Source organism: Microtus oregoni, unplaced genomic scaffold, assembly GCF_018167655.1.
Source record: "Microtus oregoni isolate MIOR12 unplaced genomic scaffold, Mior012 000013F_ref0000133, whole genome shotgun sequence".
In the NCBI taxonomy this organism is placed as follows: Eukaryota; Metazoa; Chordata; class Mammalia; order Rodentia; family Cricetidae; genus Microtus; species Microtus oregoni.
In genome coordinates, this window is record NW_024543072.1 from 1,082,100 (window position 1) to 1,095,216 (window position 13,117).

At 43.7% G+C, this 13,117-nt stretch overlaps 1 protein-coding gene across 4 annotated transcripts in view; it reads left to right on the top strand.

The window, feature by feature from the left end:
* The window catches only part of LOC121454874 (carboxyl-terminal PDZ ligand of neuronal nitric oxide synthase protein-like), a 286,814-nt gene that overhangs the window by 200,428 nt on the left and 73,269 nt on the right, over positions 1–13,117 (top strand). For 3 of the 4 annotated variants that reach the window (XM_041662247.1, XM_041662250.1, XM_041662249.1), the window contains exon 4: positions 8,565–8,638. In XM_041662247.1, coding sequence (XP_041518181.1) covers positions 8,565–8,638 — 74 coding nt within the window. The remainder of the gene's footprint in view (positions 1–8,564; positions 8,639–13,117) is intronic. The other variant, XM_041662248.1, reaches the window with a different exon arrangement.

The following is a 13,117-nucleotide window of genomic DNA, read 5'->3' on the forward strand; positions in this document are numbered from 1 at the left end:
TAGAATCCCGACTAAGATTAACCTTCAACTTCGTCCAAGGAATTTTTCTGTTAAACAGCTCAGTTTCGTGTTTTCAGATTTCTTCTGTAAACCACTGACTTTGTTGGAATCCCCTAAGGTGACAGATTAGAAAGTCTTCAACATTCTAATGAACAAATACTTACCGTGGATCCATCTATAGTTCTGGGAACTATAGGCTGGAAGCATAGAGGAATCAAGTGTGTGTGTGGCGGTGGGGGTTTGGTTTTTGATTTTCTCTATTTCCACCTTCCAAAGCAGATGAAATAACGTGTTAGAGAAGACATTCTCTCTTCACACGAAAGACTCACATACAGTCGGGACACACACACGGGGATGGTGGGGGAGTGAGAAGTGTATGTATATGTTTCATAGGTGGACATGTGGGAGGGCAGAGTATCACATATTGGGTATCTTCTATCATTCTTCACTTTATTTTTGAGGTATGAGGTATGTATGATTTCTCCCCGTTCCTAGAACTCACAGGTTCTGCTAGGCTGATCCCCTGCCTCTGCCCTCCCAGTACTAATGTTATATATAGACAGGTGCTTTCAGTGCCTTTTATACGGGTGCTGGGCATCCAAATTCAGGTTCTTAATGCTTATGTGTAGCAGGCACTGTCCTGACTGAACCATCTCCACAGCCTTAACATAGCTATTTCATTTTTAAAAAAATATTACATGTGTGTGTGTATGAGTCTGTTATCTGCCTTTCTGTCATCTGTCTGTTATCTGACTAGGAATCCAAATTCAGTTCCTTATGCCTCCACAGCATATTTGACTTTGGACACTGTCTCAGCCCAAAGCTGTTTCTTAAAATAATTTTTATTACATTTGTGTGTGTGTGTGTGTGTGTGTGTGTGTGTGTGTGTGAGGCTTGGTGGCAAATGCTTTTACCACTGAACTATCTTGCCAGCCCCAGACTGACTACTTCTGATGGCATTTACACAGAAGACCATTACAGCTCTTGGAAAACTGCACTAAAGGTATCTTGTTGTATTTTGGAGTGCTGGAGGGTGAACCCAGGGACCCATCCCACATTAGAGTAATTTATCTCTGTCCCCACCTGTGTGTGAGCCTCTCGTGGGAAGGGAGCATGTCCTCTCTAACTTGTTATCTCATCTGCTTTGGAAGGTGGAGAGAGAGAGCGAGGGACAGCAGTAATTACACCCTAAGATGATGATGGGAGCGGCTGCTAATAATAGCGCACACTGCTGAGCACCTACGCTTTCTAATGAGTGGTCCACGGTGCACTCAGATTTTCTGCATCCTCACGTATCCCAGGATGTAAAAACCATTCTCACACTCTGCCCCACTCCCATCCCTTGCTTATTATTGTTCCAGACCTGAGGCTTGAACTCGGGACCTTACACACACCAGGCAAGCATTCTACCACTAACCTGCATCCCCAACAAAATCTAATATTTAACTCCTATTACCAAGGCCACCACCGCACAAGGAAATACCGTATTTTCCAAGTGATAGTGTTACTATGGAAACAAAGAGTTCTTTCTGAGCTCTCTGGGTAAGGAAAGGAGGCCCTCAGAATTACAGAACCAGAGTTTAGAAGAACTTCAAAAATGATCCGGTTTATTACCACTGCCCCAAGTTGATTAGCTGTGGCCACAGAGGATGAGCGGATGAGAGCAAGGTCACCAGATAGTGACAGGGAGAGATTGTGAATTCGCAGCCCAAACCTTGTCTTCCTATCGGATTGTAGGACTTTATTTCCTAGTAGTTTTAAAATAATCCCATTAGAAATCACACACACTGTGTGGGGTTCATTAGCCCTTCAGTTTTGAAATGTGCTATCCTGGAGCCGTTGATTTCCCTGTGCGTGGAAGACAGCTTTATTTTCCGGCTAGTAACTGTTCACCTGAAAGCAGGGGAATGTGTCAAGCTGAGTTTATACAGCCTATGGTTTATAGAGCCTTGCTAGGCCTTTTGTATTTATTTTAAAATAAGCTGCCATTGCTGTCTGGTGAGTGAATAATACCAAAACTTCAGGCTAGAATGTGCTTGCCTCTGGTCTCCAGTAGGGTCAGCAAATAAATTTCAGTACACATTCCTTTACTACCTCTGGGTTCTTATGAGAGGGCTACGAAGGTGCCATATACGTTCCTGACTTTCAAAAGGAGAGAGGGACACTGTGCTAATTCTTCTTCACTCTATTCTTTCTCTCACTTGTCCAACTAGTCCTACCTGTGAACCGGATCTCAGAAAATATTCTAACGCCGTTCCATAGAGGACTTGACCTGAACTCGGAACATAAAGGAATTAAGGTTCTGGATCTGGGATGTGCTTACCCTGTTATCAGACTCAGAGAAGCACACACAGGCCCTTCACCCCCACTCTTTCTGCTGGAAGCTGAGTCCTCCCCTGGCAGTGGAGAGGAAAAGATTTGTATTCATCACCTTAAGAATAGGGTTTAGCAGCAGATAAGGCTGGCTGTTTACAACAGGATGAAGGGGCCTTAGCGGGAACTCATTTGCCCTCACAGCCTCTGTGTTCATCTTTAAAACAGGAGGCCAATTTTAATATGGAAATATTCTGCAGAAATTCCCTGCTTAGGTAGATCAGTGGGGGCTGGAGGTGCAGCTCCATCGGTAACGTATTTGCCTAGCATGCATGGAGCACCATACACACCAGCTGTAGGCCTACAGACCTATCATCTTAATATTTTGGAGACAGAGGATTAGAAGTTTAAGGTCATCCTTAGCCCTGTATAAGTTCAAGGCTAGCCCTGGCTACAAGAGATATTGCCTCAAAACAAAACAAAAACCAGTGGGGGGTGGTGATTGGAGAGATGGCTCAGCAGTTAAGAGCACTTGTTGCTCTTACAGAGGACTCAGGTTCCATTCCCAACCACTAGGTGACTCACAACCATCAGTAGCTCCATTTCCAGGAGATCTGATGCCCTCTTCTGACTTCCACGGTAACTAGGCGTGCATATGGTACACATAGATACATACATACCTGTAAGCAAAACATTCATACATGCAAAATAAATAAATCTAAAAAACTTTTTAACAAGCAAAAAGCGCCCAATGGGTTTTTCTCCCGTAGGAACTAGGAAACATCTGAAAATAAAAACTGAAAGAGGTAAAGGTGAGTTCCCTTCCTCTCTTTGTCCTTCCTGCCCTGCCCTGTTAGTCTGAGAAGACACTAGTGCCAGGCAAAGGCCTAAAGGGTAAAGGGGCAGCAGCCAGGAAAGGCTGATGAGTGCCAGACTGTGGGGCTGCTTGGTTAGAGCCACTGGGACTGCCGGGCAACCTCCGGACTGGCAGGCCATTCCTCAGAGACTCCCTACTATTCCTGGGAGGACTGCTTTCCCTCCTCAGCACTGGGTTAGGAGCAGCCAAGCCTTGTGTGATCCCTGCTTGATTGTAATGATGGCCTGCAAGGTACAACAGCCAGGCACTAGGTTAGCAACACTCTCTCTGGATCTTATTACAGTATGCTCTTGTGCCCACACCTTCCAAATGACTTTTTAAACTACTTTGCAAGTCAGGTAACAGTGATACTCATCTTTGATCCTACCACTAAGAAGGCAGGCAGATCACTATGAGTTTAAAGGCCAATATGGTCTACATAGTGAGTTCCAGGCCAGCCTTGGCTACATTAGTAAGACCCTGTCTCAAAAGAATTAAATAAATAAAATAAGCATTAAAAAGACTCTATAATAAAGAACTTATAAAAGAAAGTGGGGAGTCATGTTTAGAGAGATGGTCAGGCTAATTAAACTTGGGCTCACAGCACCCATAAAAGGCTCCGTAGGGCCCTGGGGGTAAGCAAGGGACTTACACCTAGGGCTGCAGAACAAGGTGTGGCTGGAGGCTAGGTATTTGTGTGTTTCGCCAGGAACCAGCTCCACACTTGTGGCTTGCCTCCATTCCATTATATTATATTTGCAGAGCTGGTGGGAGGTGAGTGTTTTCTTGCTGGAGACTTTGCTAATTTACCCACCACCCCTTTCTACAGTTAACGCTTGCACTCCCAGAGGGTCCGTGTGAGACATGTCTGGGGTAGAAAGAGACTGAAGGTAGCCCTGCTGCTCTTCCCATGCTGGTGAAGGACACCCTGTCCCCAGAGGGCACCCAGAGGGGTGCTGCTGAGGTTTAGAGGCCTGGACCCCTGTTCTATCCTTCCACTCCACTCCAGACTGGAAACATCTTCATTTCCTGCCTGTCTCGGAGACTCCAGCTGAGCCAGGATGGAGAGTAGCAAAACTAAAAATGTCCTCACAGCTACCAAGAATTGAAGGCCTATTTTCAAGCATTTATGTAAGGAGAAAGGAAGGGGAGGGGAAAAGAGGAGGCTGGCTTTGGATACAGCTTGGAGTTATGTGGGCTTGCTGAAGATGGTTGAACCAGTTTGGCTATGATAACTGTTCAGTTATACCTTCTAGCCTAAGCTTGAAGCTAACCTTAATTTATAATCTTGTAAAGATCAGTTATTAGTCTTTCTTCCTATCTCATTCTCTCGTTATTATTATTTGCTACTTTTCCATGAAAAATGTATTTCCATCTGGAAAAGTGAGAAGAGGTGGCTTGTTTGTGTTGTTGTCTATTTGTCTTTCAAACGCTTGTGAAATAGAGGAGATGAGAAATTATTTCGGACTAAGGAGAATCTAACAGTCCTTCAGTTAAGCTGGGGTCTACATAGCTCAGTGGCAAGGTGCTGCGGGAGTCTCTGGGTTCCGTCCACTGTGCTGCAGAAACAAAAGCCCACCATGGTCTTCAGTTAAGGCACTGCAGAGATGTGTGGAGCTTCCCCTGGGTTGAGCTGTTCCCAACACTGCATGGTGTCTAAATTATCCCCAGCAGTGGGGCCAACATTGTTCTTAGAACCAGGAAGACTGAGTTCTTTTCCTGAAGAGGCTGCAAACCGGGAGCCACACCTTACTCTGGTGAGCTCTGAGGATGAGGTGGGCAGGAAGAGCACCAGGTATGTGACAATGTTGAGGGCTGCAGACCTTCCCATCCTGATACTTTTGGAGTATCATTGGCACATGGAAGAGTCTGGGTTTAAAGAAAAAACAAAAAGCAAAATTCCTGTTTACCTTAAATTCTTGGGTAATCAAAACCTTGGAGAGGCTACCCTTCCCCTAAACCTTTTGAGTTACTGTGTTCATTTCTTGCTCTCCTCATAGATTTATTGGATTCACCCAAGGCTTACTGCAAGGTTTTTAATGAAGAGGAGAAAGTTTTAATGGGATTTTTCAAAAAAGGGCAATAATTGGGTGAATGTATTGCAAAGAGTTTTCCTTCCTTCTAAGGATGTGCTCTGTGGATGCAGGAATTGCTCCTAAAATTAATTTCTGGCTTCAATAGACTCTGCCAGTATTGGTTGATTCCCGTGAAACTCATACAAGATGCCTGGAGCCTGGCCTTGCCATCCTCCTGCCAGGAACGCCAAAAAAGGGAAAGAGCTGCTTCGCATTGTTTTGCCTCTCTACTCTTTCCTTTTAATGGAGAGGTTGGTTGCGTTCTTTAGAGTTGCAAAGAAGAGTCTTCCCAGGGTTAACTTTGAATTGGATGAACAGACTGGGCAGGCCAGAAATGTAATCCAGGTTCTGATTCGGTCTCAATATCACAGCCACTTTGAGTAGAAATATATGTGGGTCACAGAAACCATCTGCCATTGCTGGGGCTTGGACCATGGATACCAGGAATTAAAGGATTGTGGGCTGAAGTTTCTTTATGCCTCATCTATGCCAGACTCAGTTAAAGAAGCTGGCAACCCGGATCTGCCATGGGAGCACATGCAGCCTGCTCTCTAGCCAAAGGAGAAGAAAAAGATCACCTTGGCCAGGTAGAACACAGTTGAGCATGACTGCTCTCCCAGGCAAATGCTTAGAAAATAGTTGTTCTCTAAATCCCCAGTGAGGCCAACCCGGCTAAGTAGAATCCTGACTTCCCCACTGCTAGGCTAGAGTCAGGCACCCTACCCCATCAGAGAAAGCTGAAAGCCTTCCATCCTGGCCAGATGGTAATGTCTCCTCCCACCTTCTCACCTTATTCCCTGTGTGATGTCAGTGAAGGCCTGCGGGCTCCTGGACCCCCACCAATGAGTAATGAAGTAATGAGGCTTCATGCAGTATCAGGTGAAGGATACATGGAAGGCAAGCACAAAACACTCTGGTAAAGCTACCTGACAAAGACTCTAACAGAGTAGTCATAAAAATGCTCTTAGAGCAGCCACAGAGACTCTTGTTTCTATTTTCATTTTGAGAACATGCCTTAGTATATTACCCAGGTTGCTCTTTAACTCCCGGGGTCAGTGATCCTCCTGCCTCAGTTTGTTTAAGTGTCGCCATGTCCGGCTCCTGTCTTTGAACAAATAAAAAAGTACAAAGTAGGTACATAAGAAATTAGTACTAATTAGAATTAAATAGAAATCTTAGAAACAAAAAAAAATTGACAGTTGAAATGAGCTCACCAGAAGGCCTCAGCAGCGAATAGTCGATGCTTTATAAATATTGCTGGTTGAGTTGAAAGGTCAGGCAAAATAGATCATGACTACAGACATGGCTTAATTTAATGTTCATGTTATATAAAAAAATCCACCACCCACCCCCAAATCAAATCACACCTTATGTATTTTATATTGTTCTTTAAATAGTGCATATAGTAAACTTTTGTAGGTTGGAAATAGCCATCCAGCTATTAGGACTTTAAACCTTGAAAACATTTCTGCTCATCAGCTGGAAAATGGCTCCAATGGATGCCTGTGGGGTAGTGAGGCAGCTGATGAAGTGGTGAGGCCGATGGGTTCAGGGTGATGTCCTTACCAAACACAGCAAGGGCCATGTTTTCCTCCCATGCTGACCAGACCACAGGTGAGTCAGAGTCAAAGGGATTCAGAGAATCAGGGTTGCAGGAGCAGGTGTCGTACGTACAAAACGTGCCAACCATGATAGCAGAAAGCTTGGAAAATGTGTCCAGTAAGGGCTGTTTGTAAACCCTGGAACTATTTAGTAAAGAAGTTCTGAACCTGCTATGTTTACATTTCGGAAGAGGTTCTTAGAAAATTAATTACTCTCCCCATTCTGTGCTATTTTAAATAGGCCGTTTAGAACATTAGAGGGTAATGAATAGCCATTATGAAAAAGACTCTTTAAACAATAGTTACAATTTAGGTATAATTGAAGTTTTGTGGGCTGTAAAATTGTTTTAATTGATTGATATTGAGTACTTGTGAACCAGTCTAAATCTACCTCTAGTTTTGCTTTGATGTTACATTATCAAGGGCTGGAACTGCTTGCACAAGATCACACCAGCCAAATTCTCACAGTGATGGAATAGGGACTCGTGAAGTTCCATCCTCAGCTGAGGAGCTGTTGGCAATTGATGGCATCTCGGAGAGAGTCAGTTTCATGCTCCCATAGATGGTCCTATACCTGTGAACACCTAGGCTGCATGAAATGGACTCCGTGAATATAAATAAAAAAAAGCTCATGATGTTGGGAAGGAAAAGTAGTTAGGTAGGGAAGGAAGTGAAAAGAAGGATCAAAACACATTGCATGCATGCATGAAATTCTCAAACAAGTATTTAAAGGAAACAAGTGTGTGGTGTGTGTGTGTGTGTGTGTGTGTGTGTGTGTGTGTGTGTGTGTGTTTTCCTCTTGGTAAAGCTACTTGCTTCTGATATTACTCTCTGGGCCCGATGGTCTTCTGTAATCTCTTGGAGAGTGTCTAGCCATTCTGTGCCTTCTATTGAAAACTCCACCTCTCTAAGACCTCATTTATTAACGCAGTGTTTCCCTGCTCTCTTGAGTCTTTTCTTTTTCACAGACGAATGCAATCTCCCCCAGTTTCCCTTGACAACACTATGTATCTGAGACAAAGACCAGGAAAGGTGGTGCAGGATTCTCTGTGTCCCTGCACTGGAAGTCAGGCCTGAGGGAAGGTGGCTGATCTCAGGAGCTTTCCCTCCTCACATTGGGGTGCTGCTCACTTCTTCGAGCGCTTCAGTTTGAATTTTCTCATCCCCATTCTTATCCTCAGTCTCTTCTGTAGTCACAGCAAGTTGGTGGCAGCCAGCATCAATATCCTTTTATGAGGGACTGCAAGGGTACTAGTCAACTTACCTGACACACGGGGTCAGTCCCTATCCCTCCCAGAGGAGCCTGGGGCTACATTTCACTTGGGTTGGACAACATCCTCCATGTATTCTAAAGGTTTATCTTTGCCCCCTTCTCTGTTTTATTCCCCCTTTTCCACTCCTCTAGATTGATCGATATATAGCCTTCTCCCTGCCCCCTTACTTTCTATAAAGAAATTTAGAGTCCGCCTGTGTGCTCCCATGAGGCCTTCTTGGCTCCTTCCCATCCTCTGTGCCTGGAGAGACGCTTTCCTGAAGCGCCTGGAGGAAACTGATCAGACCAGACACACGACATTTTCCACTTGTCCTTTTGAAGCAATCAACTCTGAGCCTCTTAGAGGGAAAATGTCAGGCGCAAATGCGTGTGTTTGCATATGCATTAGTAGCACAATGTGTGACCTGGTTCTGCCCTGAGGACAAGCCTAACTTATTCATTTACAGCTTCTTTTATTGCAGAAAAAGGAGTGGACATGGGATGAGAGCAAGATGCTGGTGATGCAGGACCCTATCTACAGGTAAGAGCCCAGCCCAGTGCTCAGGAGGATGCAGAGCCCCAGGGACCCTTGTTGTCTCCTGGAGCCATCTCTTTTGCCGGTGGGTGCAGACCAATTTAAATAAAATACTAATTCCTTTCCCCTCTGAGACATGTAGATGGAACTATCTTTAAGGTTAAAAGTTTTCCTGGTGATGAATTGCCCTGAGGGGGGTTTGAGGGATCTCTACTTGCTGTTTAATTCAATGGCCGTATTGTAAATTGGAGACCTTTTCAATTTGTGGGTTTTGTGCTACTTGGAATTCTGTAATTTCATAGATATTGATCATGGGAAGAGAGGTAACTGAGTTAGCTCATCTCCCATACTTCCAACTCCCCAGTGCTGTCGCTTCCACTTTTCTTCCTCCTTAGAATTTCAACATAGAGAAGAGGTTTTGGTCATGTGAAGAAGCAAAATGTCCCAAGGACACCCCCAGGACAATGTGTGGTCTGAATGCTTATGATCCTCCAAGATTTATCTGTGGATAACTTAACCCTTGAGCTGATAGCATGAGGATGGATGGTATATGGAAGGAACTAGGCCATGAGGGTAGATGTCTGGGGTTAGAGAGGTCTTAGAGAGTTATTAGTTTGCTCCTATCGCCACAAAAGGACGGGGCTCTTAGGTACCATCTCTGGACCAGCAAATAGATCTCCATCAGATACTGAGCCTGCCAGTCCCTTGATCTTGGACTCTCCAACCTCAGGGACTGTGAGAAGTACGATGTTGGTTACAAACCATCTGGTTTATGGTGTGCTATTTTAGCACCTTGAACTGACACACCCTCAGAAGTTGCTTTCACAATTAGATTGGCACAACCCCCGTAGAAGTCCAATGGCTGCCACCCATGTGTTTTCTCTAAGGATGAGAAAATCAGTAGCAATAACACAAAACCCAGGGCTGTGCCTGGAACCATGGCATAACCCTGACTTGTGGGCATCATTCTTGCATCTGCAGATCTACCTCCTCCCTTCTGCCTGTTTTCTCCACTGGGAAAGGAGTTATCCTTAGGAGAGTCTGGAGACCTAGACTTACACCTTGGCCTTTGCCAGCTCTCAGATTATTACCATGCATTTGGTGACTACGTGGGTAAGGGCTCTTGGAAGAGTTGTTTTAGTGTATTATTGCAACTTGTTTGTTTGCCTGTTAGCTAATTGAATAAGTAATTCATCACTAGGCTGTAAGGCTCTTTAAGGGAGGAACTATTCTCTGTTAACCTTTGTATATGGTGTGTCAAGCCTGTGCCTGGCCCATGTGAGACACTTAGTAAGTGGTTAGATAAATGCGTTAAATTACAGTATGAAAATTAGCATAAGTTATGGTAATTCACAAGAGGGAACAATTACTTTCTATTTGATTGATGAGGAAAGGCTTTAAGAAACATCGCATTAGCTTAGAGACTATAAATAGACAAACTACTACACGGTGCATTTTGTAAAGGAAGAACGTTTTTTTGTGAATGTGTGGTATCTGAGTGTGCAGGCCACACGAGCGTGGGTGGCTATCGAGGTCAGAAGAGGGCACCGCATCACCTGAAGCTAGAGTAACACTCACTGTCTGATATAGATGCTGTAAACTTGGGTCCTGTGTTCTCTGGAAGAGCAGCAAGTACTTTGAACATTGAGTCATCTTGTTAATAGATAGAGGGGTTTTTTTGTTTGTTTTGTTTTTGTTCTTGCACCATGTACATAAAACAATGAGACAGTGTCTTTGTGGAGCCTTGACTGTCCCAAAACTCACTATATAGACCAGGCTGGACTCGAACTCACAAAGGTCCATGCGCTTCTGCTTCCTTCCCAAGTACTTAGATTAAAGGTGTGTACAACCATACCTGGCTTGTTTGTGAATTTTAATTTTGCCTATTCTTGGTTGGAAGGACTTTCCCACTTCATATATTCTAAACAAACTGTTTACTTTTAAATAGTTTTATTGGGGTAGAATGATATTTCTTAAAAACATGAGACTATCTTTCAAACAAATAACTTGACAAATTTTGATGTGTATGTCCATTTGTGAAACCATCACTTTAGCCAAGATAGTAGACATTGGTGTCACTCCCCAGAGTCACCTTGTGCCCTCTCCAGTCCTTCCTCATCCCACTCCATATTCTGCCGACCCCCACTCCACTACTAAATTTTGAGAGATTCCTGAATAGAATCCCTTTCATGCTTATGATGGGTGGATCTTTGAGTTCGAGGAAAGCCTGGTCTACAGAATGGGCTCCAAGACAGCCAGAACTACACAGAGAAGCCCTATCTCATAAGTAGTTTTTTTTTTCTAATTACGTTTTTTAACTTAATTTACAGTGTCGCATTATGTAGGTCAGGCTGGCCTCACACCTGTAGTCCTCCTGCCTTGGACTGCCAAGTACTGGGGTTATAGATGGGCACTACTATGTCTATTAAGTTTCAAATTTTGGTGGAAGTAAAATTATCATAAAATCTTTCCCTGACTCAGAGACTTTCTGTTTTCATCTGGGGCATGATAGTTTTAGGCCTTATTTATTTATTTATTTATTTATTTAGGTTTTTTGAGACAGGGTTTCTCAGTAGCTATGGAGCCAGTCCTGGATCTAGCTCTTGTAGACCAGGCTGACCTCAAACTCACAGAGATCCTCCTGCCTCTACCTCCCGAGTGCTGGGATAAAGGTGTGAGCCACCACCACCTGGCAGTTTTAGGTTTTATGATCATGTGGATGGTTCAGTTTGGTTCCGTGTGGGGGTGGACTAAGTCGATCTCCTCCCCTACTCTGTCCACTGTCCTCTGTCCACTGCTGTCTACCACCCATGGATAGCCAGTTAGTTGTCTTGACCCGTTTGTTGAAGGTTATTCTTTCTCCACTCAACTGTTGTTGCATCTGTATTAGAAATCAGCAAGTCATTTCTTTATGGTCAGTTTCTATTCTGTTCATCTAATTATATTGATTCTTGAAATTGTATAGTAATGACCCTCCAACTCTCTTCTATTTCTGAGATTTCCTTCAATTTGTGTAGATCTTTTCCCATCTATTCATTTTTAGAAAGAAAAATATACCCTGAAGAGGGGAACATCAGTGAATTTTTAAATGAGTATTTCTTTGCTTCAGAACACATGCACACATTCTGTCTCTCCTGTCTCTCTCCCTCTCTCCCTTCCTCTCTCCCTCTCTCCTTCCCTCTCTCCCTCCCTTTCTCTCAGATACACACACACACAGATATTTTTTTAGTGTTAGGATTTGATAGGCTATTCTAGATGATACATTTACTTCCACAATGTGGAATTTAATGGTTCTTAAAAATTGCATCATGTTATTATTTGTTTATGTAACTAACTATGACAGGTCTTAGCTTGTGGTAGTTTCTAGACTTTTAGGAATATTTAAAGTAGTTGCTTTGAATCCTTTCTGTGTTCTTTAGTGTTATGGTTTTCTTAGCCTAAATACAGAAATGAAGGTACTATGTCTACATATCACTGTGGTAAGGACTTTGCTGTGGAACGTAGACTTGCACAGTTCGGGGGAAGCTGCAAATAGAAGGTCCAGAAAGGGTCAGAGCAAAATCCTTCACCCACCTTGCCTGCTGTGGGTTCTGAGTCAGAGCAGCCGGGAGCAGCCGGGAGCCTGAGTTAGAGTCTGCTGGATTTCACCTGCAGGGGGACCAAGTGCAGGGTCCATGCGAGGGTGCTGGCTCTTCCTGGCAATGCAGTAAAGCTTCTGATGTCAGACCTGGGCCCCTGCTATTCAGCAGAGCTGACAGCTGTGAAGGAGAGCTGGACACATGACATACAAAAGTGAGGACAAGCTCCAAAATATCATTTGAAGGACCCGTGATGCCCAGATGCTCCCTCTAACCCCTGATGATCTCCAGAAGAGAACGGCTGTTGCTTCTCTTCCACCATCCAAATTTCTCACTAGTCTGTCTTTAGGGGAAGAAGATCCTGGAACACATAGGTTTAGCTTGGTCGAGTTCACTGGGTAAGAATTTATACAGCAACCTAGTAACAGGCTGACTCTCCTTCCTAGTTTTGTGTGTGTGTGTGTGTGTGTGTGTGTGTGTGTGTGTGTGTATGTGGCTTTAATGAGAACATCTTCTTTCAAGTCACACATGGAATAAAGCAAAGATAGGCCTGGAAAAGGAAGAGCATGAGGGTTTTATTGTTGTTTTGTTTTCAACTCTTTGCAACCTTGGATTTCATTTCCTTTGTGAGGATGCTTATTTTACCTTTTATTTTAAATGACATAGTTCCTAGGATAAAAATAAGTTCAATAGTGTATTTACTTATTTCACATGGTGGAAACCATTGCCTTTGAATTTTAGTGTGACTGCCTGGAAATCACCTCTCCTACTCGTACTGAGCACAGACAGAATTAGCATATTTGACTACATCCGTCCCTGTGATATTTATATTCCTTGCTACTAGAGATTGAACTACAAACAACCCCCCTACTTCTTTTCCCCTTAATGCTAAAGGAAGTAAATCAAT